Source organism: Polypterus senegalus, chromosome 1 (genome assembly GCF_016835505.1).
Source record: "Polypterus senegalus isolate Bchr_013 chromosome 1, ASM1683550v1, whole genome shotgun sequence".
Lineage (NCBI taxonomy): Eukaryota > Metazoa > Chordata > Cladistia > Polypteriformes > Polypteridae > Polypterus > Polypterus senegalus.
The window spans coordinates 176427754-176444254 of NC_053154.1; the positions used below are offsets into that span (position 1 = coordinate 176427754).

General features: G+C 36.2%; 1 protein-coding gene across 1 annotated transcript in view; it reads right to left on the bottom strand.

Moving 5' to 3' along the window:
* LOC120535559 (ubiquitin-conjugating enzyme E2 Q1) overlaps positions 1–16501 on the bottom strand; it is a 123103-nt gene that overhangs the window by 25867 nt on the left and 80735 nt on the right. The window contains exons 7-8 of the mRNA XM_039763492.1: positions 6639–6699; positions 4344–4434 (exon numbers count right to left, since the gene is read on the bottom strand). Of these exons, the coding sequence (XP_039619426.1) occupies positions 4344–4434; positions 6639–6699 (152 nt within the window). The remainder of the gene's footprint in view (positions 1–4343; positions 4435–6638; positions 6700–16501) is intronic.

Below are 16501 nucleotides of genomic sequence, written 5' to 3' on the forward strand. Positions count from 1 at the left end.
AAAATTGGGCAGATGAAGGTCAGGAGCTTCAATTAATATTCATATCAAACACTACAATGGGAAAAAATTGTGGTTTCAGTGATCATTATTGTATCATGATTGTGTCAGACGGGCTGATGTGAAAATTTTGGCAACTACTGATCTACTGGGATTTGCACACACAACACTTTACTCAGAAAAGCGTGAAAAACAAAACATCCAGTGTGTGACAGTTATGTGGATGGATAGAATCTGTTGACAAGAGCCAGAGGAGAATGACCAGATGAATTCAAACAGACAGAAAAGCTACAATAACTCAGATACCACCTTACAACTGTGGTGAACAAAAAAGATCTCAGAATGCAAAACATCCTGAACCTTAAGGCCGATTGTCTACAACAGCAGTATACAGTATAACTTCATGTTCCAATCCTGTCAGTCAAGAACAGATGGCGGAGGCTACAGTGGGCATATCCTCACCAAAACTGGAAGGCTGGAAGAAATCTAGCTTAGTATGATGAATCTTGATTTCTGCTGTGGCACACAGATGATAATCAGAATTTGCTATAAACAGCATCAATCCATGCAGCCAACCTACCATATGTCAACAGTCTAAGTTGGTAGTGAATGTGCAATGGTGAGTGGAATGTTTTCTTGGGGAACATTGGGTTAATACCAATAATCAATCACTTGAATGCCATGGCCACAATGTATTCCATGACCATGCACACATCCCTTAATACTAGAATACCAGAAGTTTACAAGTTTTTTTTCCATTGTTCACTACCTCCTTTCCTGACATACACCAAGAAGCCCATAGCACCTTATCACTGCACTAATAGCCCAGTTTTGTTTTGCAAATGTGTGGATTAGCACAACACAGCCAGACACACACATACCCCATTCAGTCAGATGAAGGCATCACCCTGCTGCAATCAAAGCTAAGTCTGTGTTGAAGTGTTTATTTGGTGACATGTTTGAAAGGAATTATATAGGTAATGGAATACCATGATTTGAAATACATACATTTGTGCATTACAGATATACAATGATCTGTGTAAATATGGAATGATAGAAGAAATGTGAGGGAAGAAATTTTGAACACACAGCTAAAACAAATTGTTTTCATATATTATAGTAACTACGACAGAAAATGTTTCCATATGTTATACTAATAACGACAAAATGCTGATGTGAAGTGTAGGATGTGTAAAGACTGAAGCCCAAATATCTACAGTAATAAACACTTTCAAAAAAGTTGCAACAAAACAAGTATCCTTTAATTCAAGCATAAAACCGAAGAAAACGAAATTGCTCAGTTGACATGTTGCTGAAACCCAACTATCAATTGGTACAAAGAAAAAGATGTTCGTATACATGTGTGTTTCATTTTCAACCAGTTGTCACAGTGATAATGCTCTTTTGCCTCAGGTCTACTCAGATGGCACAATGGAAAAGGTACCATGTAGGAATCTTTAGGTAATAGGTTAGAATCTTGTGTTGTCACTGCATTTAGCACTTTGATCAGTGGGCTGCTATTATTTTTATCATATAACAAAAACATATATTTGATGCAAGTCTGTAACATCCTGTATAAATTTATGATACTTGTAAAGTTAGCGATGAAGGGATAAAAGCAGACATACAAACTCAGCTCAATCATTTCTTCTTGGTGTCTTCTTAAGCAGACAGACACCTGAAGGTCTATGGTGGCTATTACTTTTCCTTGCACACAGACATTCACATCAATGTGTCATTTGAACAATTTTATGATTCATTTACATTCGAGATTCCAAGAATAAAACTGGATGAAAAAAGAAAAAAAAAAACAAAAAAAAAAAACAGCAGCAGGGTACATACAATACTGGAAACAAACATTTTCTGCATAGAACACTAGAACAGATACTGTAAATACAAGATATACAAAGCAATAAACAGAGAGAAAAAAAGTTTAAAATACTGAATTCAATATTAAAAGAAAGCCCATACAAATAACTTAAGATGTAATATAATACACAAATTGTCCTGAGAATCTGGAAGTCACTTATGTAGTTTGGTGCATGACCATTTAAAGCGTTGTAGGTTATTAACAGAATTTTAAATTCAATCTTGTAAGACACAGGGAGGCCAGTGAAGGTGAAGTAGGATGTGTGTTATGTACTCGCTGTTGCTGGTCCATGTAATGACACTGTCAGCAGAGGTTTAAATTTACTGGAGCTGTGACATAAAATATATATATGTATATATTGTGTGATTGATACAAGTGTCATTTTCGGTTTCACAGACCATTTCAAATTCACTGCTTGAAGACAGATTCACTTTATCACTGCTGATGAGAGGAGTTTCTTATGTGTACATATATACACACACATATATTCTATGGGGTGCCAAACAGGCAAATACATTATATATTCTGACGCCAACTTTATATATTCAGAAAATCAAAGTCAAAACTTGAATATATAAAAGTCACTGTCGGAATATATAAAGTCAAAACTTGAATAAACAGTAGTGTGAAAAACTATTTGCCCCCTTCCTGATTTCTTATTCTTTTGCATGTTTGTCACACAAAATGTTTCTGATCATCAAACACATTTAACCATTAGTCAAATATAACACAAGTAAATACAAAATGCAGCTTTTAAATGATGGGTTTTTATTATTTAGGGAGAAAAAAAATCCAAACCTACATGGCCCTGTGTGAAAAAGTAATTGCCCCCTTGTTAAAAAATAACCTAACTGTGGTGTATCACACCTGAGTTCAATTTCCGTAGCCACCCCAGGCCTGATTACTGCCACACCTGTTTCAATCAAGAAATCACTTAAATAGGAGCTGCCTGACACAGAGAAGTAGACCAAAAGCACCTCAAAAGCTAGACATCATGCCAAGATCCAAAGAAATTCAGGAACAAATGAGAACAGAAGTAATTGAGATCTATCAGTCTGGTAAAGGTTATAAAGCCATTTCTAAAGCTTTGGGACTCCAGCGAAACACAGTGACAGCCATTATCCACAAATGGCAAAAACATGGAACAGTGGTGAACCTTCCCAGGAGTGGCTGGCCGACCAAAATTACCCCAAGAGCGCAGAGACGACTCATCCGAGAGGTCACAAAAGACCCCAGGACAACGTCTAAAGAACTGCAGGCCTCACTTGCCTCAATTAAGGTCAGTGTTCACGACTCCACCATAAGAAAGAGACTGGGCAAAAACGGCCTGCATGGCAGATTTCCAAGACACAAACCACTGTTAAGCAAAAAGAACATTAGGGCTCGTCTCAATTTTGCTAAGAAACATCTCAATGATTGCCAAGACTTTTGGGAAAATACCTTATGGACTGATGAGACAAAAGTTGAACTTTTTGGAAGGCAAATGTCCCGTTACATCTGGCGTAAAAGGAACACAGCATTTCAGAAAAAGATCATCATACCAACAGTAAAATATGGTCTACCAAAAAAATCCTGAAGGAGAATGTCCGGCCATCTGTTCGTCAACTCAAGCTGAAGCGATCTTGGGTGCTGCAACAGGACAATGACCCAAAACACACCAGCAAATCCACCTCTGAATGGCTGAAGAAAAACAAAATGAAGACTTTGGAGTAGCCTAGTCAAAGTCCTGACCTGAATCCAATTGAGATGCTATGGCATGACCTTAAAAAGGCGGTTCATGCTAGAAAACCCTCAAATAAAGCTGAATTACAACAATTCTGCAAAGATGAGTGGGCCAAAATTCCTCCAGAGCGCTGTAAAAGACTCATTGCAAGTTATCGCAAACGCTTGATTGCAGTTATTGCTGCTAAGGGTGGCCCAACCAGTTATTAGGTTCAGGGGGCAATTACTTTTTCACACAGGGCCATGTAGGTTTGGATTTTTTTTTCTCCCTAAATAATAAAAACCATAATTTAAAAACTGCATTTTGTGTTTACGTGTGTTATATTTGACTAATGGTTAAATGTGTGATGATCAGAAACATTTTGTGTGACAAACATGCAAAAGAATAAGAAATCAGGAAGGGGGCAAATAGTTTTTCACACCACTGTATAAAAAATCTGATTACACTAAAGCAGTTGTAAATTATTATTCCATTACAAATAGCTGAAATACATAAGTATAAAAATATTAAATACAACTTGCATACTGTTTTTCACCTACCCTTTTTTGTACTGTACACATTTAGCAAGTTTAGAATTGTTAAAAGCTGGAGACTCTTGACAGCAATGGACTTAATATAACCACCAAACCCAGACATGAATCTTAACAAGCAGATTAGAAATTGTATGGATACAACTGAATTGGCACAGAAATCATCAGTATTAACCTGACAGTAAAAAGAGCAAAAGAGGAGAATTTAGGTAAGTGCACTTACTTTAAAGGAAAAATTTAATAAAATAAAATCTGTTCCTTCCTTTTCCTTGAGGATTTGAAGGTCAGTGTGCAGTGCACTGTCTTGATCAACCCTATCAACAAAAATCATAAAGTACTTTAATTCCTCTTGCAGACTCCTAAAGACAGAAGTTAAAAGCATTAAAACCAAAGTGAACAATCTTCTTTGAAACACAAAAGACAAGATTGAGCATTTTTTGCTGCTAATGTCAAGTACTAATTAACGTAGAAATACAAACACCACTGAACCATATCTAACAGACCACTGATTAACTTGGTGATGAAAGATGCTAGAGAAGTGGTACATTAATGAAGAACACATCTATTTCAATATAGTGCAAGAGTAATTTTTTCCCCACTATTTGAATACCAAAACAAAAATAAAACAACTGTCAGGAATACATACAATTGTAATTTCTAGAATATAATTACATATTTTAACTCCTAACAAAATACAGTTCCTACATCATTTTTATAAAAGGACAATATCAACTGTAAATACCTCTTAAATATACATCAAGAGGCATGCTAATAACCTGTGTACTAAGTATATGCAAGACTATCACCCCATGTAGAAAATTCTTTGTAGTCCTCGTTTAACTTGTCTGTTTATTACCTTTACTAGAAACAAGCTTGCAGGGAAAAATGAAGTCAGGATTGGCCAAGCCTGCTCAGACTTTTATGCAAAGAAAAGTTAAACGGTACATCTCCGAGGACAACCAATTTCATTGCATATCCAATTTCATTGCATACTAGTGAAACAACAACACTTCAATGGTCAATTTTTTCCTCTGGCTTTCATTTCCTCTTTTTGTTTTACTTGGGGAAATTAAGTCCACAGAAGCTGCAGCATGGACAATTAAGAATGGCTTGACTATTTATATGCATAGAAAAAGCTCAAGTAAGATTTCTAAACAAGACATGAAGGTGGCACAATCATCCTACCATGACAGTTTATGGGGTACATAGAGAATGAGGCCATCACCTAAACAACTTTCAACAACATCAGTATGACAGGATTTATGTTACATAAGACAGACAGGCCATAGGCTGAGTGCAAAAAGAATGCCGAGAGCTATTTAATGTAACACATGTGCACATACAGATCAGGTACATTACTTAAAGGCAACAGTGTACTACAATGCAAATCTATTATCTTACAATATTTCCAAATTTATGACATAAAACTACTTAAGTCCAGGAACAGCTTCAGGAACATGACAGTGAATAAACTTTACTGCAATGGCTAAGATCAATTCAATTTTGGCCTGTGGAATAAGGAGGGGTTACCTATTTAAAAGAAAAATACAGTAGCACATAATTTAGACCAAATATTAAATAGATTTTGAGTGGATTCAGAAGGGGGAAAAGTAGCATGAAATTTGCAGACACCAAAACTGGCTGAACAGTAAACACTGAGAAAGAAAAGTAAAAAGGATTTTAGAGACAATTTTTAGAACTGGAAATTCTTGAAAAAAAAAAACAGCTTAATGTGGGCAAGTTCACATTCAAACACGCAGAATCAAGCTGTTCTGAATAATGTTTCAAAGAAGCAGGTTTGTTTATTTTGGACAAGTTCTCCTGAAAAAGCAAACCTCACGGCTCTTGGACAAAATTTCCATTTTTGTAAATTTATGCAACCTGAAAAGAGTACAACATATATTGATCAGTAATAAAGTTACTGTGCTCACACGCAATTCTGCTGGGATAAACTTTGACCATCTGTGATCTTGAAATGGATTGACTGGGTTTGAGAATAAGAATGAAAGTTACAAGACGACAGGTTTTTCCTTCACAGCTAAAGTACTAAAAGTTTTTTATTTTACATTTTAAAAGTTAAGAAAAATAAAACTTGCATTTCAATTTTAAACAATGCTATTTCTTCTGCAATACAAACATTAGCAGGTCCCAAACAAATACACTGGGTATAGAAAACAATAACCCCCTTCAAAATATTTACATTGTTGCTTTGGAGCCTAAAGACGCACAAACAACTTTCTCCAGCTTATTTACTCAATGTGACTTTCAAGAGAAAAGACAGAACAACAGTTTCCGAAAAAATAAATATAAACAATCACTGAGATGGGTTAAAGGATCATCCCCACCACCGTAACAGAACTTTGTGGAATTACCTTCTGCTTTGATTATAGCTGTAAGTCTGTGGTGACTGTTTTCTATACCAATTGTATTTGATTCCAAACCTAAATTTCTCACTCACTGAAAAATAAGTCAAAGAATATGATAAAACATATATAAAATAAAATGTAGCAATACTCACTTTAACAATTTAACATTCCAGTCATAAAGACTATCACTGACGAGCTCCACAGTATAGTTTCCTAAAAACACAAAAAAAACCAACATTAACCTAATACATAGAACTGCTGCCAGTTTAATAAGCATATATTTTGTGAAAGAAAAATTAAACACTCTGAAATGTAAAGTTTAGTGTCTGCCACTAATATTGATATCCTTGTGGTAAATAAAAGCAAAATGAGCAGTGAGAAAAAGTGTATGTATCTGCTTGATACACTAAAAGTAAAAAAAAAATAAAAATACTTATCATAAAACAACTCATAGCACCCACCAATTTAATCTTTTTTGCAGTCTCCTTTTCCAAGATAACAGTTGTTCTTCTATAATGCTTAATTAGATTGGAGAGCACACGGCAAGCAATTAAGAGACCATTTCTCCATAAAACATTTCTCTAGATCCTTTCCAACCGAGGTCTACAATTGAAGACTCTCCACTTAAGTTCATCCCACAGGTTTAAAATGGGGGTCAAGTCAGGGGACTGATATGGAAAAACCTTGATTTTGTGGAAATTTTTGTGTTGATTTTGTTCTTTGCACAACTGTCCTGTTGGAAGGTCTAACTTTGGACTAATGTAAGTCCCCAGGTGGACACAGCCAGGTATTGATTTTAATATCTGCTGGTAATGGATGAAGTCAATAATGTCAAGTATCCCAAAAAGTTGTCCAAAGCCTTTCGCAAATAAACAGACCAATGGCATCAAATATCCACTTCTATACTTCTGAGGGGATGAGTAACCAACATACCTGCTACTTTATAGCATTTCAATCTTTTAATTATCATCACAGCATCATTTACCACATCATACTAAGTGTGATTACATGCAAACACAAATTTGATTAAAATAATTAACCTGATTTAACCACTCACATTTACATGTGCAACTAATATTGTTCCTTTGTCAAAATGCTCCAACATCATTAAACTGTGCAAAAAAAGTTACGCATCACTGTTGGGCTCTGTGAATTGGAAAGTAAGCACGCTACCTATAATTATCTTTTGTTATATGCTTAGTTAAACTGACACTTTACCGTGTGTAATCCGTTAACAGAAACCTATAAACACTTTTCTGCTTGGCAGTGTGATTGAGCCCTGCAAAGGACACAGTTTGTATCCTTCTTGCCTTACACCCAGTGCTGTTGAAACACTAATGTCGGTATATTTATTTAATGATAATTACTGTTGTTAGGTTACTCATTACTTTAAAAAGTAATTGACTACTTAACACATTACTTTTAATGGGTTACAACACTGTTCTTTTAATTGTGTTGTTGACTTTATAACTATGTTCAGCTCATCAACATAAACCTAGTGATTTCTGAAATACTGAAACCTATTTTAGCCAGTAGAAAGAATAATGTGATCACCCAAATCTAATTTGTTACTGCATGTATGTTTGATAACGTAAGCTGCTTGCTAAACTGAGCTTTAGAATTACTTATTAAATTAGTGTAAAAGGATCAATTATCTCCACAAATAAATAGAATTAGTTGGTGCAGGCATTTTTCCCATAACAATTACAGTAGCCACTTCATTATCCTCTGTATTCACTGTAACGTTCCCATCAACAGCCACACAAATTGAAATGCAAACCCTTTTTCTCTCCAAATACAATAAAGTCCACAAAGATAGGACAAAATTGTACACTTGAAAACATACTAAATATAATTAAGCAACATTGCTTGCAAAAGTTATACCATATATATTATTTAAAAAATGCCCAATACTCATTTAATATAGTCATACTGTTTTGTTTGTACTTTATCCCTACCATTTTAAAGTGTGAAATTTAAAATATTTATCGTTGTGTATATCAGAGATAACACATTACCCCAAAAATTTGGTTCAAATATTCAAGTTAAGAAATGAAATAACTTTGAATCAAGATTAACAACTCTGCGTGTCACGTTACACATTATTTTATAATAAAGGCTGCAGGGGCAGCAATAAATAAATAAATCCTTCTGGCACGACAACTTTCATTTAAATATAATAACTATCAAAATTCTAAGTGGCTGCACCATAGAGATTTCCTCAGTGTAGTACTGAGGGCTGTGGTGTGCAAATCCTCATCAAGACAGGGAACCAAAAAAATCAGCCATGAAAAGGATCCTTTAGACCCATACATGCTGGTGCTACTCTTCGGTACGTTAATGTTTATTTTTATTTTTTAAACTTGCAGTGCATCTGTAAAATGTAAACCACTTATGACACTGTTGCATGGGCCTTGCACTACAAATGTGTGGCATCTCTTACTCCTTCAAGGATGGCTGTGAGAAATGGAAACTAGGGCGGGTGTGAAGGTCATAGGAAGTGCTGAGTGACAGAGCTGAAGGATAGCTCTTTACGCGCCAAACAGGCTGAGCAGTTAGATCTGAAGGAATAATGGTTAGTTAGTAAAATAGTGACATGGTGAGAATGGCAAGCCAAGTAAAAACTGAGAAGTGACCAGATCTTTTAGCAATGTCAAAGGTGGAAATGTTTCATCATTTTGGATGTTCAGCAGGCAAGTGGCTGGGTGCCATTTACATCATGACATTCAGAATAAAAAGTCAGTAAGCACCTGTGGATACACCTGGAGAAGCAGGATCACAGTATGATGTCAGGGACTGTAAAATCATCCTACTTTTTTCTCCTTTACAAATGCTGTAACATTGCCTGTATTTTTCTGATTACACCTTGTTGTTTTAGGTGTTGTGTCAAACCATATTTGCTTTAATGAGAAGGACTTAGTACTAAACTGTCAGGCATCTCAGGTTTAAGAGTAAATGGGACAAAATCAGATGCAAAATGGAGGAAAAAAAAAACCATAAGCAACACACTACAAGCTTGCATCTGGAGTACTTTTAAGGCAAAATTAGTGACAGTAAAACAAACAAATGTTCCTTTACAATTAGATGTAATTTGCCTTTGGATTAGATATTTTTCTAAATAAATTCTTATTTTATTTGAATAGCAACATTCAGCTTGACAGCCCTAACATACGTATGAGGGGAGACCAAAATATTCCTGGAATCTGTAAAGAGCAAAGGAGTAGGGTGTATTTATCAAATATACCACTAGGTATCATAAGCCAACAAGTCTGGTTAATCCACCAAGTAGCAGCATGCTTAGTTCATCAAGTGCATATTTCTGATATTTTACAACTGTGCAGGTGTCTGTGTAGAAGCCTATACCATGATGGCGCCGATCAGGGCAGACCATGGTTGTCTGGTCGCTGTTTATGTGTATGTTTTTGCCTGTTACCTTTGCAACAGTATGAGGATTGCTAGGAATAGGCTAAACAATGCAGTCAGATATGATACATGGAAACAAAAATAAACTGGAACTTAAGTTCTTTGCAAACAATAGCTCCTAATCTGTATGGAGAAGCCTTCACTGTGTTATTAATTAGCAAGACATCTCCCAATGTTCACTCAGATTCATCCCTCCCTGACAAACATGTTTTATGACAGATTTGCACAAGGCGCCGAGTACTTATCCCCTCTGCTCCTTCAGCTCTGAAGAGGCTGTAACACCAGGCACTTCACAAAAGCCTCTCCCCTCTTCCTTTTCCATCAAGGAATATGACGTCTGAAGGCTGTTTGCAACACAGAACTGCAAAAAGTCAGCCAGTTCAGACTCTGTCTCACCTGTAACAATCAAACACTGTACCAGGCAGCTTGCTCGCCTTTTATTATACATCTTTAAAAAGACTCTTGCACACTGCATTATACCAGACTAGTTTAAATCTTGTTATTGTTCCTGTTCCCAACAGTGTTAAAAGAAGTTGACTCAATGATTACAGGCCTATGGCTCTTGTATCTATTTTAATGAAAATATTTGAACGACTCATTCAAACCCATTTGAAGTCCGTTGCTGCGACTGATCTTGACCCTCTGCAGTTTGCATATTGAGAAAATACATCTGTGGATGATGCCATCAACATGGGTGTTTACAGTTCAGATGCTCCAGCACAAAGTGAATGAACTTATGCCAGAATACGGTTGTTTGACTTGAGTTCAGCTTTTAACACCACTGTCCCTGAGATGTTAACTAAACATTTACAGACTGATCTGAATACTTCCATCTGTAAATGGATTTACAGTTTTCTGATAAACTGTAACAATATGTTTGTGTGGGTTCCCGCCTCTCCGACTCTCTGTATTAGTACATGTGCCCCTCAAGGCTGTGTAGTTTTCCCCTTACTTTATTCCTTGTACACCAATTACTGCAGGTACACTGATCCTTCAGTTAAAATCATTAAGTTTGCTGATGACACCACCATTATTGGTCTAATTACTAAGGGCAATGAAACACCTTATAGTAAACATGTGTCTTCATCTTATGTCTTGGAGTGCTTCCAACAACCTAGTGCCCAATACCACCAAGACAGTGGAAATGGTCATAGACTTTCACAAACAGCAGTTGCAACCTCTCTTACTAGAAATTAATCATTCTGTAGTCAATATGGTGGAATCCTTCAAAATTTTTGGAACTATCATCACAATTTTTGGAACAACTATCACAACCACTCCCAGCTGGGGCATTAACACCACTTACATCACTAAAAAGGTACAGCAGCGATTGTACTTCTTATGCCAACTAAAGAAATTAAATATTTCCCCGCCAATCCTACTTCAATTTTACAAAGTTATAATTGAAAGTGTAATCACATTCTCCATTGTTGTCTGGTTTGGTTTAGTAACGGCACACTCCAAATCTAAATTACAGCGTGTTGTGAGGTCTGCTGAGAAAATAATTGGCTGTGCTCTTCCATCTGTGGCACACCTGTATAAATCTTGTGTCATTAACTATTTTAAAAGGATTACCACAGACTCATCTCACCCAGCTCACTGCTTATTCCAAAAACTTCAGGTGTTTCAGGTCAAATAAAACTAAAACGCACATCTCAATAGTTTCTTATCCAGAGCCATAGCCATCTCAAACCAGTAATTTAGCCTGTCTTTATATATTTAGGCACTCTGTATTACACTGTAAGAAGGTGTGTGCATTTACAGTACAAGTAAATGTAAGTGTATGCACATGCATACGCACTATATAGACTCAGACTTTCACTTGCACATCTCCTTTATAATTGTGCTTTTCTGCAATGTTGTTTGAACTTTTTAACTTATGCTATTATGTTACTTGTACGTGATGTTTTGCTCCGTTACAAGCAGCTCCAAATCTACCAAATCAAATTCCTGTACATTAAGCGCTGGTGAATAATCATGATTCTGACTTATGCAATTTTTTTTTTGTTGAAGCCACCATGGCAGCTTTCAAGAGACAATGATTGTGTTTTTCAGCACTGACGAACTTCTTTAAAAAGTTTGTGCCGTGTGAGCATGAGAAATCTGCTGAGGTATCTACCAGAAAGCATCAGGGATTTAAAAAAAAAAAAAAAACACACACATACATGCCTGGAGAAATGGTGCATGCAGAACTATTTTATACCATGACAATGCACCTTCACATAACGCGTTGTCAGTCAAGGAATTCTGACTAAAAACAGAGCCTGCTGATTCAGCTTCTCCTTTTGACATCCCTATAATTACCAGATTTTGCTTCCTATGATTTATCTGTTCTCAAAATTAAAACCAAGATGGAAGATATGCTGCTGTGTAAGAAATCCAAAAAATGGCAAAGGCTCTAGAGACTTGTACAGGAAATGTTTCTAGGATTGGAAGTAGTACTGGGACAAGTGACTAAAAGGGAGCTACTGCAAACGTAATTTTTTTTTCCTTCCCCCTACAATTCCAGTAAATTTTGGGCCTACCTCACAACATATTAACACTAGAATTACCAGAGCCTACGAAAAAACTTTTAAATCCGTCCCACCTTAAATCGCTTCTTAAAATCGTTCACAGCTCTCCACCAGCGTCTTTTGTCATCTAAATGTGCTGATAAAATCAGGCTGCAAGCAGCCGTCTATTCCATCCCCCCACCAACTTAGAACGTGCACAAACTTCTCCCAACTTCTGCCTTGATTGATTTTCTGGGAGTGAAGTGGAGTTTTAAGAGTGGAAATAATAGATCGTTGTTTGGAACACACGCATTTCATGTCTGTTCCGTTTCTACAGTAATCTGTGTAAACATATTGTTAAAACAGAAATGTTTTTTTATATTCTACTAGTAGATGACAAAAATGTAGGCATAAACTATATAATGTATGAAGCCTGAAGTCCAAGTATCAAAGAAATACTTTCACAAAAGATACAAATCTAACACAACAATTGCGCTTTTATTCAAAATATAACTGCAGAAACAAAAAGCCGCCTTAACATGCGACATTGACACCCATTTATTATGACTGCCTCTGTTCCGCAATAGAATCAAAAGGTTGCGAGTTCGATCCTGCACCACTCCATTTTGAGAAGTAAACTGCTCTTAGTCTTACTATTTTAGAATAAAAACATAAATTTGATTTCACTCTAACAGCCGGTGTAATTTATGATACTTGTAAAGGTTAGCTTTGTTTATATTTTTATTATCTCAGCCGTGTTCACGAGCCCAAACACACCCCACCCCCGCATCTGACACTGCTGTTTTCACATTGATGCGCTGTAACAGAGGTAAACTCAGCTCCCTTCTACATAGGAGCAAGAATGCACATACCATTGCTTGCATACTAAAGTGTCAGCAGGCACTTTTCGTGGCATTACACACATTTTTGAGCATGCCCTCTGCACACTACTTGTGACTTTAGGAAGTAAGTAAATAAATAAAGGTAAAGCGTGTCATAAAATTTCTTCAAAACGTCGAATGTTATTTATTTGGCACAGACATGTCTGCATGCACTTTTTGTAGCATTACACGTGTATTTTTTGAGCATGTCCGTGCCAAATAAATAACAAATAAATAATAAATAAGTCAGTGGGGGGATGGAATAGCCGGCTGCTTGCAGCCTGATTTTATCAGCAAATTTAGATGACAAAAGACGCTGGTGGAGAGCTGTGAACGATTTTAAGAAGCGATTTAAGGTGGGATGGATTTACAAGTTTTTTCGTAGGCTCTGGTAATTCTAGTGTTATATAAAACAAGGTAAAACAAAACACTTCTTGCAATCAATACACAGTTCCAATTTAATAATATGCATTTATTGACATTAGCGGCATACTGCAATCTAAAGGAAACAAATCAGCTTAAATGAACTTCTTACATAACAAGTCTGTTCATTAACACTAGAATTCCTGAAGCCTAAAAAAAAAAAAGTCCTAACCCCACCTTGACGGAGCTCAGCTTGCAGGCAAAAAAGTTCTCCCAGATCAAGCCACGGCTCCTTGTGTGTGTGATGTGCCTGGAGTTGTATAGGGTAAATACAGTATATCGTTATATCACCCTGTCAAGATGTGGGATAGGACAGCAGGCTGCTTGTACTTATCGATCCATTTATAAAACAAAAGACACTAATGGTAGAGATGGGCCGTGATTACAAGTTTTTTCATAGGCTTCAGGAATTCTAGTGTTAAGCACTAAATGCATATTCTTTTAATAAAAAGTTGAAGATCAACAATGATAACAAACCACTTATTACTATAATAAATCAAATCAAAATCACTATTAATAAAATATATTTAACACATTTACCAATATTAAATATATGGTATATAATATATATCTGGCAACAAAAATAGATTGTATTTCAGGAAATGTGGGCAAAAACAACTAACTGCCTATAGTTACATTTTTACTTCAATAATACATTTAAATTATAGACAAAAATCAAAAAGGAGTGATCTCATTAAAAGAATGTTTAATTTCACTCTGAGTTCATTTACACAAAATATTTCTTTGTGGATCTTCTCCCTTCTAAACTCAATATAGATCCTATCCATTAAGAGAGTGCCTTCCAGAATTCAATTGTACAGGTTCAATTTCCTTGCCAAGATGTGTGCTATGGCTTTACTACCATAACTCAATCAACAGATAAAAAAACTTTCCCCAGGGGGAAATTCAGCTTTTAACAGAAGCGCTTTAAATAAACAAATAAATAAAATCTAATCGGAACATACATCAGTATTACTAAAAAGGAAGAAATTTAAAAAGAAAAGAAAACTTCTGACTTGACACTCCGTGTGAGACATTATGAAGACATACAAGGGATCCTCGGGTTACAACATATCAACATACGTCTTTTCGAACACTCACTCCCATAAAAACTTTAAAAAATATTGAGACGTGAGCATTTCGGCTTACGCCGTTAGCGTCGTACTTAGACTACGTGGGTGAACTAGTTTGGTTGCGCACAGCGGAAGAATGAGCAGTAACGCGGCATATGAGTAAGGGAGTAGGTAAGCTAGTTTGCTTGTGCGCAGAGGAAGTGTTCTGTCTGTGTTGCTTTGTTTGGTGACTTTTTGGCTCTTATCATGGCTGCTAAAAGAAAGTCAGAGTCTTCAGATGGTAGCGCTTCGAAGAAGAGGAAAGCCATCATGACGGAAGTGAAATTAGACATTGTAAAGATATTAGAAGGAATAAATGTAAGGAATTTTTTTTACACTCATTTTTGTCATTTTCTGTTACTACAGTACATTTATGTCCTTTTCCTGTGGCTTAGTTGTGTTATGTTCTAGATTATGATTTTGCAAATGTGTCAGAATAGATAAGTGATTTAGTCTAGGGTGTGTTTCGGCTTACACCAAAATTCAGGTTACATCACTGTTGTAGGAATGGAACTATGTCGTAACCCAAGGACCCCCTGTACTGCTTTTGGTATAAAGAAGCCCCAGTAGCATTTCTAGGAACTTTTCTGCTGAATAGTTAACGCTAAGTACTTTCAGTCAGCGAAAGTATCAGAGGACATACAGCATTTTTCACAATGCCCAGCATATCACAGTGTAGAACACTGCACTGGCCATCAGAGTTGTAGAAGATGTAAAAGATGTTGGTTTCCAAATTAAAGAAATGCAGTGTTCTAGGGGGAAAAAAGAACCTGCTCTTCCCTTACCTATACAACTCCTCTGTGTTCTGAGACCTGTCGATGTCATTTTCTTAACTACTGAAATCACAAGACATTTAAATGGTTTGAGGGTGAATGAAATGCAGTCTCCACTTACGATTAATTACCACAGTTAATGTCAGTCAAGATGTGCATAATTCCTTTATTTTTCAGGCTCACCAAGCCTGCTAAATGGAAAACCTTAACTAATTAATGGGTAGTGGACAACCACCGGGTTCATTATAAATGAGGAAAATAATGGTTTAATGCTTAAATTTGTCTTGTTCACATTTTTTTCCTCAGTATTTTTTTGCATATGCAGCCTGTGAATTGCTATGGTATGTACACATTAGAGCTGTGCAATACTGCACAAATACAAAACCTTGATTTTAAAACAAAATAAGAAATTTGTTTGTAATCTGCAAATTTACAATACAACTGCATCCTTCATAGAAATACAGAGACTTGTACATTTTTGTTGTCAATGAGAAAGGGGGGCAAAATAAGAAAATTTCTCTGTGTAGACTTTACTGTACCTTTTTCTGTGATTTGCTTTTACATTTGCAGCCCGTTATTCTTCCCTGTGGCATTCACATTCCTGTTACATCAATCAGACAGACCTTCCATTTTCTTCAGTTTAACTTTTACTATTTTATTTTTGCAGCCCTCCCCTCTCTTCCCTATACCTAAAACACATCTTTACAACAGGTGACACTTCTTTCATCATTCAACTCATAGTCTAGCTTGCATTAACACATTAGCCAGGTTCCTCCCTCTGGTATAAATAATGGTCTCCGGCATAAGCCATCTATAGGAGTCTCTTCCTCCAGGCACACTCCGATATCCCTATAAATACCCATTACATACTGCATACTCGTGTCTAGCTGCCGTTGCACAGCAAGAAAATG